The 17,594-nt window shown below is 31.1% G+C and overlaps 1 protein-coding gene across 1 annotated transcript in view; it reads left to right on the top strand.

Moving 5' to 3' along the window:
- Nucleotides 1–11,948, top strand: part of LOC148306462 (monocarboxylate transporter 12-like) — an 83,781-nt gene extending 71,833 nt beyond the window's left edge. The window contains exons 3-11 of the mRNA XM_088264991.1: nt 215–388; nt 1,515–1,674; nt 4,914–5,221; nt 5,935–6,156; nt 6,847–6,984; nt 7,441–7,570; nt 7,732–7,850; nt 8,759–8,928; nt 10,451–11,948. Of these exons, the coding sequence (XP_088121117.1) occupies nt 215–388; nt 1,515–1,674; nt 4,914–5,221; nt 5,935–6,156; nt 6,847–6,984; nt 7,441–7,570; nt 7,732–7,850; nt 8,759–8,928; nt 10,451–10,720 (1,691 nt within the window). The 3' untranslated portion in view covers nt 10,721–11,948. The remainder of the gene's footprint in view (nt 1–214; nt 389–1,514; nt 1,675–4,913; nt 5,222–5,934; nt 6,157–6,846; nt 6,985–7,440; nt 7,571–7,731; nt 7,851–8,758; nt 8,929–10,450) is intronic.
- The last annotated feature ends 5,646 nt before the right edge of the window (nt 11,949–17,594 follow it).

The following is a 17,594-nucleotide window of genomic DNA, read 5'->3' as shown; positions in this document are numbered from 1 at the left end:
CTACATATAGATCTTTCCATAGTACCTTCTCAGATCATTTATGTTGGATCCCCGAATGGGTTTTATTTTATATATGTCAGGCAGCTGGTTAATGTACGTATTGGCAATGTAATTTAAGAACCTTACTCCAAATTTAGTAGTGTTTATCGGCTCCACGTGTATTTTGTTATGTCCTCGTGTATTATGATTATTTATCAATCCCGTTTTGTTCCAGGATGGCTCGGAGCACTGTCCACGGCCGTGGCTCTCCTGATATCCCCTGTGACGGTGGCCTGCTGCTTGCGCAAGTCCACAAGGGTCACGGCGGTCATGGGAGGCCTGGTGGCTGCCTTGGGATGCCTCTTCACGTCATTTGCCTCGCAGTTTCACCAACTGTTCTTCAGCTATGGTAAGCTTACTTCTATTTTACATGAAACATACTTTTTACTTCTTCTGCTAATGCCCTGTCAGGTCCTCTCCAACGCTGGGGATCATTCTGGCAAAACCTTTACGATCCTACGCCATCTGGGACAACTTCTTCACCTTTCTTATCCTGGTCCAGTTGCGATCATCGAACAGTGAAGGACATTGGTTGTTTGTTGGTAAACCAAGCAAGAATACAAAATGCCGAACCCTCTTCTAGTCTCTTCCACCGACAAGACACACAAGGTGGCTTGGTGGGTCTCTGCAAAAAAAGTTCTAAATATGTATAAATTGTGATTTAAATAAATGTTTACAAATAAAAACAGTAAAAAAATAAAATAAAATAAAAAGTGGAACGGAAAATCTGTAGACGAGAGTTAATAGTCCGACTTCTCCTGAGGAGTTTAACTTAGTTTCCTCCCAGCAATGACCAAATGCTGGGAAGTTCCTGATTGGCCCACACTAGATTATTCATCCTGTTCCCAACACAGATTAAAATAAAACATCTGTTTTTGCTTAGAAGAAACAAAAATCCACCTAATGATCTATAAACTTTGTACATAAAAAGCAAGGTAAATAATAAATGCAACTTCCATCTAAAAAAAAGAAGCCGCGAATGTTGTGTAGCCACGTTGTTTGCTCTTTGTCGGCTCCTCGGCGTCTTTCTGTCTTTCACTAAGAATATAAACAATAAAAAACTTTTCACGAAGAACATAAAATATGCCACTTCAACGCCCGGTCTGTGGTATTGGATTTGTAACTTATATTTGAGATCGACATGTCTTCAATATTTACTTTGAATTTTTAAAGAATTTTAAAATCTTTTTATCTTCATTTATTCTATCAGACACTGGATCATTAGATAACGCCTGAAAACATCCTTTTGAATTTTTTAAACTTAATTTTTGACCATTTCACAATATTTGTTTCAAAACCATTGTTCACGATTTATGGGTTTGTCTCCACTTAAGGATGATACTCCAAAGATGATATCTATGATGAGATATCAATAAAAATCTTCATGGAAACAACTCCTAATTGGAGACAACCATAGAAGTTTTGAACAAAAACTTGGACTCTAAATAATATGCTCTTGAATACTTACTTTTAAGGTGCTGTGGTCGGAGTAGGGGTGGGACTAGCTAGAGACTGTGCTACCCTCATGGTGGCGCAGTACTTCAAGAGGAAGAGAGAGCTGGTGGAAGTGTTTGTGGTCTCCGGAAGTGGGCTGGGCATTGCCATCATGAGCGCCTTCATAAAGGGAGCCATATCGTAAGTATACTTTGTTTGATATGTTTTCTTCTATCGTTACTGACGTCCTGTTCTCTTATACGTCTGTGAGATTTTGGAATGGTTGAAAGTTTTAGGAGTGTATATAACTGATTATGGCAACCTTCAAAAGGCACTGGGAGTGCATTTAGGATTCGCAGTGTCCGCATTTAACTGTATGAAAGCTGTCTGGAGATCGGATTAATACTCGGTGAATACCAAATACTACCTATACAATACCTGCATTGCTCCTATTTTCTTATACGGCTGTGAAACATGGCCCCTTACAAAGTCCCAGAGCAGCCGTATACTTTGCTATAGCTTTGGGAATATATGCCTTTGAAGAATTTTAGGCATACAGTGGTTTGACTTCGTGAGGAACGAGGAAATACGGCATAGGACGTAGCGACCCATGGTCACAACTGTCGGCAAGAAAAGGCGATTCAATTCAACTGAAAATTTGCGATTTTTTTTTATATTTGACGTTGTTGAAAGGAGTGAGCGATATAATTGCTATTAATTTTTTTTAAATGAATTTTAATGCGACACTACAAAATAATGATTTTATTCTTGGTCCACATATTTTACCCAATTTGTCTATCATGAATATCTTTGCTAGGCGTGCAACGTTATTGTCTTTGACTCTGTATAACGCACTCCGTCATCTTGTAGTGTGAATATTTCTTTATAGTCCATAGCTAAAAAAGGCTACACAAAAACAATTTGAATAACAATTTTGCAATTCTCACGAGGATTGGCGATAATAAAATTAAAAATACATAAATATAAATCTGTTGATTATCTTCCATGGCCATTTTGGGAAGTGGTCGGTACACACATAAATCAACCATGCCTTTTCGAAACCATACAAAGCAGTCAGTAATTGTTGTAATAGGCCAATTTGACCATTTTGGAATAATTGAACTTAGACAATCAAACGGAACGAGCGCACTCCATTCTTACCTATGATATTATCATATAATAGGAGACGATATTTAAATACCTTTGATATTATACATACATACATAAGTATGCACGAATATTGTTATAGATTCGATATTCTATCGAATGGGATATTATTTATATACATATATATATATATATATATATATATATATATATATATTTATATATATATATATATATATATATATATATATATATATATATATATATATATATATATATATATATATATATATATTTATATATATATATATATATATATATATATATATATATATATATATATATATATATATATATATATATATATATATATATATATATACATATATATATATATATATATATATATATATATATATATATATATATATATATATATATATATATATATATATATATATATATATATATATAACGTGGTAATATTTTCCTTCGTAAATTGGGTGTAAATAATATGTAAAGTGGGTGTATAATAATAAAATAAACAATGTGTTGCTTTGTAATTAAAGTTTATAATTAAAGTTTATTCTTAATTTATCTCATAATATTTTTCTATCTATCTATCTGATTCTGACAGTTCAGAATATTCTATTTTTTCTAACTGATGTCTTTTGTTTTATTAAGTGCGACGCATGCGACATCTGGTGGTAGATCTGTTTTATGTAGGTAGTATATGTAAGTACTTAATAAAATGTATAGGTAGGTACCTAGTTATTTTATTACATATATATATATATATATATATATATATATATATATATATATATATATATATATATATATATATATATATATATATATATATATATATATTATATATATATATATATATATATATATATATATATATATATATTATATATATAAATATATATATATATATATATATATATATATATATATATATATATATATATATATATATATATATATATATATATATATATATATATATATATATATATATCGTAGAGAAGACCTGCAGCAGCTGTACCCCCTTTTTTTCTTATAATATCTATTGTATTCTTGCCAGTGCCCTTTTCTATGACCTAAATTATACCAACACACAGGCCATTCCTTCGTGGGATCTATTTTGTTTTTTTTTATATATATATATATAAATATATATATATATATATATATATATATATATATATATATATATATATATATATATATATATATATATATATATATATATATATATATATTTTATATTAGTATTTATATTATGTTGTATAATGCAAAAGAATTTAAAATAATGAAAATAAAAAAAGACACCTCTATTTGGATTTGTGTAAGATCCGAATCCCGGATTATTTTTTACTCCCTGGGAAACGCTTGAAAACATGACTGTCAATTTTATGCAGCTTGTAATTTGACCAAATAGTCAACGAAAATACCTTTTTATACCGCTTGAGTATTATATTTAATTGTAACGACTACTTTCGAAAGCTGCAGTTGCTTTCATCGACAGGTGAATAGTAATACCAGTAATAAGTTATAACGAATAATGTAATAATTTCATTTGACCATTTATTTAATTCACAACGTTTTAAGCGTGTCCAAATACTTGTCCACAAATCTAGCTTTCTCCAGTTAGGACCTATTATCCTAATAGGAGAAACCCCAGATTTGTGAACAAGTATTTGGACACACTCAAAATGTTGTGAATTTAAAAAAAGATTAACCATATTTAGTTTCTTTTTGAGAAAAATGACATTTTCAACCATTTAAAACATTTTGAGGTTTTAAATTGTTCTTCTGTGCATGTCATGTCAGATCCCCCTGACGTCGACTATCACTTGTAATTGTCTTCGTCTTAGGCAGCTCTAAACAGCGCCTCAGCGGTCCTGATATAAAATGTATGATATTAATTTAACAATTGAACAATTCAACAAAAGAGGTTCATGGAAACAACTATGCTCACAAATGATGGGTGATTTCATAAATTCTGATCACACTTGACAAAGTTCACTTAATGAACGAAGAAAACGTGGATGTTAACCGTGAAGATGTTAATGAGATGATTGAATCTCATTCTGAATCCTTGACTAATGAATTTCTAATGGACCGACAAGAGAATTAAATTGATAAACAAATTGAAAGTGAGGAAGAAGAATCTGAAGAAATCATCCTTAACAATAAAAAGTATGAACGGAGCTTTTTTAAATATGATGGAAGAATGTAATCCCAATGGAGAACGCATATTTTAATTTATTTATAACAATAATTGACTGTACTTGTATGAAATTAAATATAATCTTTTTCAGGGCCATCGGTTGGAGACTGGGTTTGCAGGCAGTGACTGGGGTGGTCTTCCTGACCTTCATCCTCGGGACGTTCTACCGTTCCGCCTCTCTGTACCACCCTCAGAGGAGGGCCATCTTGCACCTCAAGAACCAGAACAAGATCAAGAGGAAGATCAAGGACAAGACGAAGATCGACGAGAGCCCTCCGTTCTTCGACTTCTCCACCCTCAAATCCAAGACTGTGAGGATTCTGCTGCTCTCGACCGGAATATCCGCATTTGGAATCAATACCCCTATATTTTATCTGGCACATCAAGCGGAGGAAGAAGGTACATTATTGTTTTTTTATGAATTTGACACTATGTCAGTTTGTTTCTCTTACATTAACCTACAAACATACACAAGTTGCATCTTTCACTGAAAGATAATAGCTAGATAATATAAGCGGTGTATTACTGTATTTCATTCACAGTATTTCGATTATATCCAATATTTATGAACACCTCATTATGTCATTTGACCGCTCTAGGCTTGGTATAGGCAATCGTGCTGCTGCTGTTTGTGAAAACACTTTATTCCAGATTTGTGATCAAAGATCTGATCACCATATTTTGTTACTTGACCGCTCCAGGGTTGGGCAAGGCCATCGTGCTGCTGCAGGCGTACCTCGGGCTCGGTGGACCACAGATTTGTGAACAATGATCTGAACACAGTAATCTCTTGTTTGACCTCTCCAGGGTTGGGCGATGTTTGTGAACAATGATCTGAACATACTTATCTCTTGTTTGACCTCTCCAGGGTTGGGCGATGTTTGTGAACAATGATCTGAACACACTAATCTCTTGTTTGACCTCTCCAGGGTTGGGCGATGTTTGTGAACAATGATCTGAACATACTTATCTCTTGTTTGACCTCTCCAGGGTTGGGCGATGTTTGTGAACAATGATCTGAACACACTAATCTCTTGTTTGACCTCTCCAGGGTTGGGCGATGTTTGTGAACAATGATCTGAACACACTAATCCCTTGTTTGACCTCTCCAGGGCTGGGCGAGGCTGTTGTGCTGCTGCAGGCATACCTCGGGCTCGCGTGGACCACGGGCTGCGCGGCTTTCGGGCTGCTCGTGGTCAAGTCCTCCCCGGAGTGCCGCATCGGGCGCCAGTACCTCTGCCAGGCCGCCGTCTTCATGTGCGGCCTCTCCATACTCGCCTTCACGGCCGTGCAGGGCAACTACCACGGCTACGTCATGTTCGCCTGGATATACGGTTCGACCTTTCTTCAATTTTCTTTCTTTTTTATTCTTCCTCCTCCCTCCTTCCCCGTTCCCCGTTCCCCGTTCCCCGTTCCTTATTCCTTGTTCCCCGCTCCCCGTTCCCCGTTTTCCGTTCCCCGTTCCCCGTTCCTCGTTCCTTGTGTCTTTTATTTAATAAAGTTACAAAAAATAAATAAAGTAAATTTAATTAGATTCATTTGCAAGACATTTCTACTTTTAACATATCTCAATACTATGTAGTTACGCTGTTCCTCTCCAGAAAAGAGAACAAGCCTTGTGTTTGAGCATTCCCAAGTTTTTAAAATACTAATGATCACAAGTTTTCCTCGTTTTTCCTCTGCTTCTATTTCTAACTTCACTTGCCTCATAAATTTGCTTTATTGTTCTTATTTCTCTCTTTCGATTCCTATAACCATCTTAACACACCTTTATTTTGATCAATAATGCTTATCTCAGCCATGCATTATTTCTTTATATCGCTTTATATTTTGCCACACACGTATACATATATTTTTTGTTGTTAGAAAGTTCTGCGAAACTTCCTTTAGTTACCTCGTTAATACTGACCATGATAATAATTGACCGGCTCACCATAACGAATTATAATTTACAATCAATATATCACTGCATCAATTCCATCAACAATGAACTTCATATGACAAATTATTATTTTCATTTTCAGGTATATTCTGCGGAGGATACCACTACTCGCTGAAGATGTACACATACGAGAGAGTCAGGTCTAGAAACTTTGCTAGAACTTGGGGCTTCGTGCAGTGTTCCCAAGCCATCCCCATCGCAATTGGAGTGCCTATATCAGGTTAAAAACCACACATACATCTAGTACCTCGTAAATTCTAGTGGACTTGTAGTAATAACAGTGTATTTCTAGCTTTTCTACCAATATAATTTCATATGTTATTTTGTCGATCAATGAAACGAAATACAACAACCCAACAAGATGCAAATTGCCAATGAGAAAAATGTAGCCAACATTCAAAATTCAAATAATCATAGATAAAAGATCTGGTTTAAATCTATGGAATGTACAAATGTTCAAATAAAATTTATTCAAAATTCAAATACTCATAGATAATAAATGTATTATCTGGTTTAAATCCATGGAATATACTGTTTATATAATATAAAAGGGACCCATACACGCTTCAATCAAATTTTTGTTTTCATTAAGTAAACTTACTCTAAATTAATATGTATATAATTAATTTTTGTGTGTTGTGAGTAAAATATAATAATGTTTTATTTTTGATTACAGGATACATAAATGTCGGGTGCGGTGGAAAATCCGGATATTACTTCAGCTCTACGTGTGTTATTGTCGGAAGCCTTGCTTTGTTTTTCATTGATCTTCACAGGAGGAATATTTCACGTCATAAGCATACCAGGTAAGTACAAATCATTAAAATTATATGATTGTTTATAAACAGAACAACGATCACTTACGTACTTACATGAGAGCCGTTCTTAATTAAGAGATTTTTATACTTATTTTTTTTATATAAATATGTACGAGGGTTAATGGTGATTCTAATATTTGTGTAAATAGGAGCAACGGTAGTCAAGTGCTGTGTGACTCCAAGAGGTGCCCGCAGAGAAGGTCTTCCTTCTCCAAGGAAACCGAAAGGGAAGGATCTCTGCCAGGAGCTGCTGCTGCAGCTGCTCTAGGTAATAACCTACTCATTTCTATATTCTAAATTATTAAAACATTTTCTCAAATATTGACTGATTTTGGTATTTCTTTTTGGTACCTACTAGTGAACAACATATCAAAAAACTCATATAAAACAACATTTCGTAATAAATATTTTTCATTCAAACCCTTATTCGCATTCCAATGGTGCATGGGGCACTGCATCATATAAACGCAGTGTTATCTTGATCATTAACATGAAGGAAAGGTGATCAGCCCTCTGCTTCAGATACCAGTCCAGGGTAATATTGAATAAATATGAGAGTGGAAAAATCACTTATATTTATGTTACTCTCCCTCGGAATCGAACCCGGGACCTCCAGTACGGTAGCCGAGCGTGCTGACCATTACACTACGGAGGCGAACATTTTGTATTAAATATACTATGCGCATCCTCCGTAGAAAGTAGAATCTACTTAGTCCAAAAATGCAAAAAAAAAAACGTACTACAAAAAAAATGTCCCTTAGGTACTGTGTTTTGAGTTTGGACAGCCGAATTTCAAAACATTCTTATTTCATCGTAACTATCACTACAGTCTGTTCACAGTTATTATACCTATAGTTTTTTATAATTATTTATTTGGCAGTATAAATAATTTTAAAAAAATTGAGGTAAAATAACTGTGAACAGAATGTACTTTGAGTATAACAGTCATTTTCAACATCACTATTGGACGAATATGACAATATCAGGGAAACATAGGTTTTTTACCAAAAAAATAAACAATAGAACACGACCTCCCAGCTCGACCGCCAACGTGCACTGACGACATCGTCGGTATTTCGACGGGCCGCGATTTGCAATGCCACACCAGTCGATTTATCGATTCTCAGCACTCTTGAATTTAACAAGCTAGGTATGAATGTTATATTCGTGTTACAGTTCTTGGTGGTGACATGGGCAGTCCGACGGGGGGTGAAGCCCACTCTGCACCGGAGATGAAAGCGGAACTAACGTGTATTTCTGAGGAAGGCCTTGCAGACATGGACTTGCCGGACAACTTGCTGGAAGACCTGGACTATATTGGCGATTGTATAACGAGCTGCAATAAGGTGATTAGATTCATCCACATTCTTGTTTTTGTTTCCATTTCATTTTGTATCTGACTTCATAACTAACTATACATCACGCCGCTTGCTCGCAAGAGTAGGCAGAGAGAACAGAACGCCACACCACTCTGTCTATGCAAACATTATTCGCTTTTTTCACGTTCATGCATCTCATGATGAGAATCTCATCATACATACCCGCCGATTATTTCGACTCCTAACCTGACCACTTTCAAGTATTTGACATACCTGATCGTGCCAAGTTTTTCTCGGTATTCCTTTGCTCCTTTTTCCAACTACATACGCCACATAAATTTGTTTTACCGGTCTTTCCACGCTCATTCGTTCCACGTGTCCAAACCATCTCATTACACCTTTCTTAATTTTATCTATAATGCTTTGAATTCCTTCCTTATTTCACCATTCGATACATATATATATCATACATCGGTTTGCCGCACATTCGTCTAAGAGATCGCATTTCGACTGCATTCAGTCTACTTACGTCCTTCTTTTGCCAACTCCAAGCTTCGCTTCCACACATTAAGGTTGGAACCAGGACTCGCACCTCTAGTTGAGCTTTCGGGGAAAGTGTTTTATTAAAATACAATAAATATTGAAGAAGGGTGAAATCACGAATGTAAGTCACATAGTTAGTGATTCAATAATAAATAAATCACGTATAATTTATTTTGCTTAACTAGCTGTTCCGGACATTGGTGAAAAACAGTTATTAAAATAAATGGGGTTTAAAATTTTACTTTTAATAATTAAATATTGAAAGCATTTACTTACTTTACAACATTTTTGGTGTGACTATATACTTGTTCACAAAATCTGGATTATCTCTAATTACATGAGTTATTTTCATATTATTTTTTGACATCTGAAAAAATAATATGAAAATAACTCCTGTAATTGGAGATAATCCAGATTTTGTGAACAAGTATTTGGACATACTCAAAATGTTGTAAATAAATTATCTGGTCAAATTTTAAGCTTAAATAATAAAGAATGAAAATGATACTTTCTGGCGTTTCTCATGTGTGTGATTATAATAAAGGATTCGGACCTCACATACTAATAAAAGAGTTTCTGCTCAGTAAAAAGCTTCTTTTCATCTCACCAATATATGTATGTCTCTAGTGAAGTTCTACTGATTCAAGAACAATGTTTCTAAATTGGTTCATATTTATAGAACTTCCGTGAATTTGAGTAGTGTGGTTGTCAATAATGGGAAGAATTGGTGAATGTTACACGTGTGTAAAGTCACTTAAACCAACCAATGACGGTCGTCAGCCCCGTAAATGCCTAGACTTCCATATTCTTCTTCATCTTTGATGATATGATAAAATTTAATATGACATTTACTTACTGTTTAGGTATGGTTAAGTTAGGTCATTTTTACTTTTTTACGATAATGTTAGTTATATTAGTATTTGACCACTCACATTATTGAGTATTGTAAAAAAAATGGTGTTGTATTGAATATTAAATTTATAAAATATTAAATTTTCTTTTCTAGGTGGAAAACTATCTTATGCTTTCGGAGTATGAAAACAATCTCATAGCCGAGATGCCCGTGATCCTCGATCGCAAAGGCAGGAAGTGGTCGCTGGCCAAAGGAGCTACCAGGACGGTAGGAATAGGAGGAGTGACCCTCACCTCCGAGCAGCCGCCAGACCCCGACGAGTGTCAGGTCTCCAACTGCAGCAGAGCCAATAAGTGGAAGCTGACTCCTCAGCACGCAGCTAACAATAGGCTGATCACTGTCATCGACGAAGCGTCAGTGTAATGTGTCAATCGTCTTAAATCGTCATGGTGTTTCACACTGATAATAATAAATAATAAATAAAAAATTCAAGATTTTTTTAGTTTAGTGGTATTTCTATCTAATGTTTTTGAAGTGATCTATTGAAATAAATAATAGGCTGATTACTGTCATCGACGAAGCGTCAGTGTAAATTTGTAAAAAAGTTTTGCTGTCTCACGCTGATAATAATAAATCAAAAATCATTTATTCAAATTTTTTTTTAAGTTTAGTGGAATTTCTATCTAATGTTTTTGAAGTGATCTATTGAAATAAATAATAGGCTGATTATTGTCATCGACGAAGCGTCAGTATAAATTTGTTAAAAGTTTTGCAGCCTCACGCTGATAATAATAAATCAAAAATCATTAATTCAAGATTTTTTTAAGTTTAGTGGAATTTCTAATGTTTTTGATCTTAGTGATCTATTGAAATGAATAATAGATTATTCTGTCATTGACGAAGCGTCTGTGTAAATTTGTCAATCGTCTTAAATCATAGTACTAGAGTTTTGATGTTTTACACAGAAACGCCTTAAAAAAATTAATTACAGTGAAATTTCTATCTAATGTTTTTGAAGGGACCTATTGAAATAAACTATGGATGATTACTGTCATTTACAAAACGTCTCTGTGATTTCATCAAAAGTCTCAAATCATACTGCTAGAGTTTTGCTTTTTCACTCTGAATCTAAATCCAAAAAAAAATATACATTTATGATTTTTTCAAATTCATCACCTGAATGCAAATCTTTCCTAATTACACATATGGAAAATTGGAAGGGACAATTGTTTTTTCTATCAATGATTATGTGTTATTTAATTTTGAATACAATACGAAATATGATAATAACAGCTTTTGTGCGGTTTATTTCAATGTTTTCAATATATGTAGACTACAATACACAACTATTTTCAAGTTCACAGATAGTTTATTTTTCTGCAAATCCGTATTTTTATGTAATTTATAATAATCCGACCTTTTAGCGTTCCGATCATACCCTCAATTTCAAATACGATGGATTATAGGGATTCTAGTGTATTAAGATTCATAATCTTTGAATACTTATTTATTTAACTTTTTTTAAATTCTACAAAATAAATCGGTTAAGAACAAAATTTTCACTTATTCGTTAAACTGTTTTTTAAAAATATATGAACATTGCGGGTTTATTGCTAAAAAGCAATATCCTCCAGTCAAAAACAAACTGTAACAAAACCCTATAGAGCCGTTTAAAATCACAGGGCTTATGTATAAGTTTAAACCAAAAAAATACATAAATTGCAATCGATCGCAGTAAAATACATGAATAAGCACTAAATTTAATTATATTTGACTTAGAACAGTTATGCACTCGAGGAATTTAAAATCAAATAAAATCCTCAACATTATAGGAAACCATGAAATAATTTTCTACAGATTGATGTTATTATCAAAAAATAAGTTTTGTATTCTTAGGGTGAGCAACCATTTTTGTATTTTATTTATTTATTATTATTAAAAAAAACTTTTATTGATTGTGAGTAAAAAAATGTATAAATAAATGTCACAGTAGAAATAAATAAAGTAAAAAATTCAATATACGTACGTACACGTTAAATAAATAGCAATTCGAAATAATTGTATACATTTACTAAATAATATTCTTAATTACTAAGTATATTTTTTATTTATTTTTTTCGATACGCATAAAGGCAATGAAGTCAAACTTTAACCTATTACCTAATAATTAAAATATTTTAATTAATTTAGCTGTATTAGGAACTCGATCAAATGTTAGCTTTAAAATTATCTAGTTTGTCTTTTTAGAGACTTGCCGTAGTATAATTAGTTTCATTTTATTGACAAATGGAGGAGTCCAGTGCTACCTACCTCAAAAATATGTAATAGATTTTTTTTTTAATTGGAGATAATTCTTTTAAGTATTGAAAATTAAGTCCGTGTTTTTACGATTCTTAAAATATTATTATTAATGATATATAGAATAAATTATATTGTCATTTAATAATCTCTCTGTTGTTATAACGATCTGTAAACTCGGTAAAGTATCGTTTTGTAGGTTAATCGAAAATTAACTTAAAAACGTTAAGTATATATAAATCTATTTATATAGATATAAATATAAATTTTAAAATAAAATTAAAATAAACCCCGAACATTATTGTACAAAATTGTTTTTACAATACTGTTCAACTAAATTTTTCAGAATCAACTGTTATAATGTTGCTAGTAATTACATTTTCTATCGAGTCATAAGATAATTTTGTCGGTTAGTTTTTATTCTAATTTATAAACACATGGCTTAGTTTTAATAATCAATTCAATGATTTTAATTGAATATTTTACGATGTTCCTACATAGCATAATAAAACAACAAAAAAACACTACGAAATCGTTTATAATATATTTTTCTCATCTTTCTCATTTTTGTCATCATTATACAGTAAAACCTCGATATGATGGACCTCTATTTAACGAACTTCGGTTATAACGGAAAAAAACGGTCAAATTAAAAATAAAGTCCTGTCAATATTATAATGTGATCAATTTTTTGAAGCCATAATAATCACAAATTATGTCTCAAAACTTCAAAAGTGCAAATAAAACTTGATTCTTTTTTCAAAGCAGGATTACCGAAAGTAAGTGCGTCGATATCAAACAGCAACGTCATTTCAGGACGAGTATCCGAAGACAATAAATAGAAATTCGTTTGTGTTTCGTATTGTAATAAATTAATATTCTAAATACAGTGTTTTTTTAACGTTTTTTGTTTAATTTTAAATCTTTTTTATAAACGGACTTAAGGCTTTAACGGACACCTCCTCCTCCCTCTAATCAGTCCATTATATCGAGGTTTTACTGTATTACTGTATAATATCAGTTTTACTGTATATTGTCAGCCATTAATTTGGTTAAAGTTTCACATTAATATTTACCATAAAGTTTCTAAAGTTGTAAGAGCTTCTTTACACCAAGTGATTTTTTTAAACTTAAATATTATTTTATAAATCCGTGTCAGTTTTATTCTACTGATTTCAAGAAAAACTTAAAGCTGTCAGCGGTTACCTTTATAAAAATATTTTGCTCAAATACAAATCAATACAGAAAAACTGAAAAAGTAAATAATTCAACCATCACAATTAACAGTTTGTTTTGAATGATAGGCACTCGCAATTTGTAAAAAACATTCAATGCAATTGGTGAAAAAATAGACCTAGCTTGTGCAAAGTTTCTTCAACTTATAATATTTACTAAATATAACGATATTTATGAATAATTAAATGCGTTGTTTTTTTTCGTACGGCCTAACTTTTCACTGCCATTTTAATATTAAGACGTACTCGTATACAATAAAAATAAAAATAATATTATATTTTAGCATTTAAGGGTTTTTTATTCTTCAAACATATTTAAAAAATACTGCCAAATGTATAATGTACAATAAATCTAAGGGAATAACGTAAGCATACATTTCAATAAATTTAATCGATTACTTACGTTAATTGGTGAATTTTTCACTATTTATTTTCAATTTCTTATCAAGCGATGTTTGTAAGATAGATAATTTACAAAAATCTTTTTAAAAAAATCTTATAATGATAAATATATATGTATAAAATAACGAAAGCGGCGCTCTTAAATTTTCCAATAAATAAATAAATGACCTTTCCAAAAAAAAATATATTTCATGTACTTTTTCAAATAGTACGTTATTTTACTGCAAAATGCATAAATTTCTCTTCATCTTCAATGTCGATCAAATGTTTTTTGGCAATTTTAACATTCGCAACTCTTTAAATTTTCTTTATTACTGGAAAAAGCAGATTTATTTACCTTTTTATCAAAATATTGTAATTAATGCTTCTCTTTACGAAACCATGCTATTTTTTTTTCTTTTATAAAAATGTATTTGAGATCATATAATTAAAATGTAACTTTGTTTTAAAATCACTTTAATATTTTATTATAACTTAATTCTAATGTCCACCGGTTTCGAAGCTAACCGCTTCTTTATCAACATTAATTAAGTATTAATCACTCTTGATAATGAAGCGGTTAGCTTTGAAACCGGTAGATATCATAATTAAGTTGTAATAAAATATTTAAAGTGATTTTAAAACAAAGTTACATTTTCATAATAAAATGGAAAATCACAAAGTTAGTGCTTCAAATATAAATAGTATTTGAGATTATTTTCTTTTTTTTTCATATTTTCGTAAATGTGATTTCGATTTCACAAATAAATTTTTAATTGGAAATAATAAATAAAATAAATAACATGGAGCAAAGCTGTCGCAATTACCGGTAGTATTTATTTAAATAACTTATTTATATAAAATAATGAGACATTAAGCTAAATTTTAAATAAAATCGCCTGGTTTTAGAAAATCTCTGTGATTTTAATATTCACTGTAAAATAACTGTAGTAATAAAATATGTTTGAATCAATACGTATAATATTAATTTATTTTTTAAAGTAATGCGTACTCTGTCCATCAGTTTGGGTATTCAAGCAATTTCATAGAATTGAACATCAATTATTGCAGGTTTATAAATTCGTGATAGAGAAAAATCGCATAGTGTATTTGATAGGTACACAAAAGTTTTTTTTTTATTATTCATAAGATATTTTGTATGAAATATTATATTTTACAATACCAAATTTATCTTTTTTACATGTCCTCAACCAATTTGTAATCAAGCAGTGTATAACTTTTATACTGGAGAAAATATTTTTACTATTACTAGACCTGTCGGTTTTTAAAATATAACATAAGACATTTTTGTACTATTTTAATTGAAAAACAAGATTTTTTAACGTTTATAGATAGATAGATACCTACAACATTTAACTAAATATTATAGTTAAGTGAGTAGAAAAATATTATAATTAAGTGATAAAAACATAAAACTAACGACAAAAAAATATTCGTAAATAAGTACTTTTTTAAACTATTTTTTTTTGTATAACTCGTTTAAAATAAGGGTCTTAGTGGAATAAAAATTAAATGTTTTTTTAAACAAATAAAATATAACACATGCTACCAATAAAATTTAAACAATTCTGTATTTTTGGGGAGCTGTTAGCATTTTATTTAGATTATTTATTGTTTACTCAAACGTAACAAATATATGTATTTTTTTTTCGTGGTATTTAGACCCTTATTTCAAACAAGTTTTCATTTTTCAGTGTTTTTTGTTTGTTTATATCGTTAACAATGCACTTTTATATTGGAAACATTATGTGTCCATTTTAAATGATGTGTTCAGTCATTTTTTTGCAATCAAAAAACGAATCGAGTAAATATTATAATAACCAAATGAATATCGATTTTTTTAACATTATTCTTTATTAGGATTGATTAAAACATTGTAATGATTGCGTTATATAACCGAAGGTACTTGAGTTTGGTGCTTGTTTATAACTATGTAATAAAAAAAATGTAGGTATTATCGTGAATAGTAAATATTTTAAAGCCATTAAAACATTTATAGTAAGGGGAGATTTTTCACCAAATTACTTTCCGTCTTCAAAAATTTTCATCAACATTTTTTTAGTGTCACGTTAGATGGGGTATACCCCTCCTTAGACATCCTAGGTGCCCCAACTGACTTTGATCTCCCCCCTAAAGACCGGTCCTACATACCAATAAATAAAAATATAGAAAAAATATTTCGAGATAAATCAGAACTGCTAACAAACAATTCTTACATTATAAAAAATATGTGAACTTTTTATCGCGTTTAATGATTTTTACTAAGACTTGAAATATTTACATTTCACCTTAATAATTTAAATTATTGATAGTGTGTTATATATGGTACATATACCTTAAAATGTTAAAACCTACATATATGACGATTTTTCTAGAAACAGTATATTAAATATGTAATAGGATTCGTACCTTTACTTTTATACTATACATAAAATAATGTTGAGAAAATGCCGTATTTAGATTAATGTATTTAATGTTTTCATTCTCCATACTTACTGATGAATAAAAAATGATATTTAACCCTTTCTTTCGAAGTTAAGTCGGTTTAAATTTTTGTATATTTTTATCAATTGCTACATTATTACTATGTACGTTTTATTTTGTGTCATATACCACTCATGGTACAAAGCCATATTTTTATGAATTTTTCCCCCACCTATGTTTTTTTTAATTCGTTTTCCGAATTCGAAATTCGTACGCACGAAGTGCATACAAATCAATAACCGCACGCATTCATTTTTTCCCGAACGGAAAGTGAATTCGGAATTTTGACAAGCTTGATTTTGTTCATTCGGAATTTAGTCATTATCCGTTATCAAACTTTATCCCCTTTTTTGGTAAGCTTATTTTGTGAATGAAAATTATAAATAAATTATGTATACTTTGTATTTTTGAATATACTTACTACTCATGGTATGTTTAAAAAGCCAAAATATGCATAATTTGTTTATAATTTTCTTTCTAAAAATTAGCTTACTTTTAAGTGGGTATATAGTATGATAACGGATAGTTAATACATAAACTAAAGATTCTCTTATGTTAAAAAATTATTTTATGCGTAAAAACAGAATGAAAACACGTTTTTCAGAAATCGAATTCGGAATACTGACAGCATGTGGCAACACTAAAAATTAAGATGCGGAATGACAAATTAATTAATTTGATTTGACGTTCATAGTTACACTTTGTTATACTTTGATAAATACATATAAAAACATCTATGAAACATCATTGTATTTTTATGTTGTATTGTCTTTTCTCTCCACAAACTAACTCCAGACTCTTCTATCACTTGCCAGCTTCTTTGCATCCTCAAAGTATCACCCTTTGCGTCCCAAACAAGTACTGCCAAAGAATTGTCA

This window comes from Brachycentrus maculatus, unplaced genomic scaffold, assembly GCF_059751285.1.
Source record: "Brachycentrus maculatus isolate JH-2025_06_01 unplaced genomic scaffold, ASM5975128v1 h1tg000241l, whole genome shotgun sequence".
NCBI lineage: Eukaryota > Metazoa > Arthropoda > Insecta > Trichoptera > Brachycentridae > Brachycentrus > Brachycentrus maculatus.
Note: the sequence above shows the minus strand (reverse complement) of the source record. Positions and strands in the feature narration are given on the sequence as shown.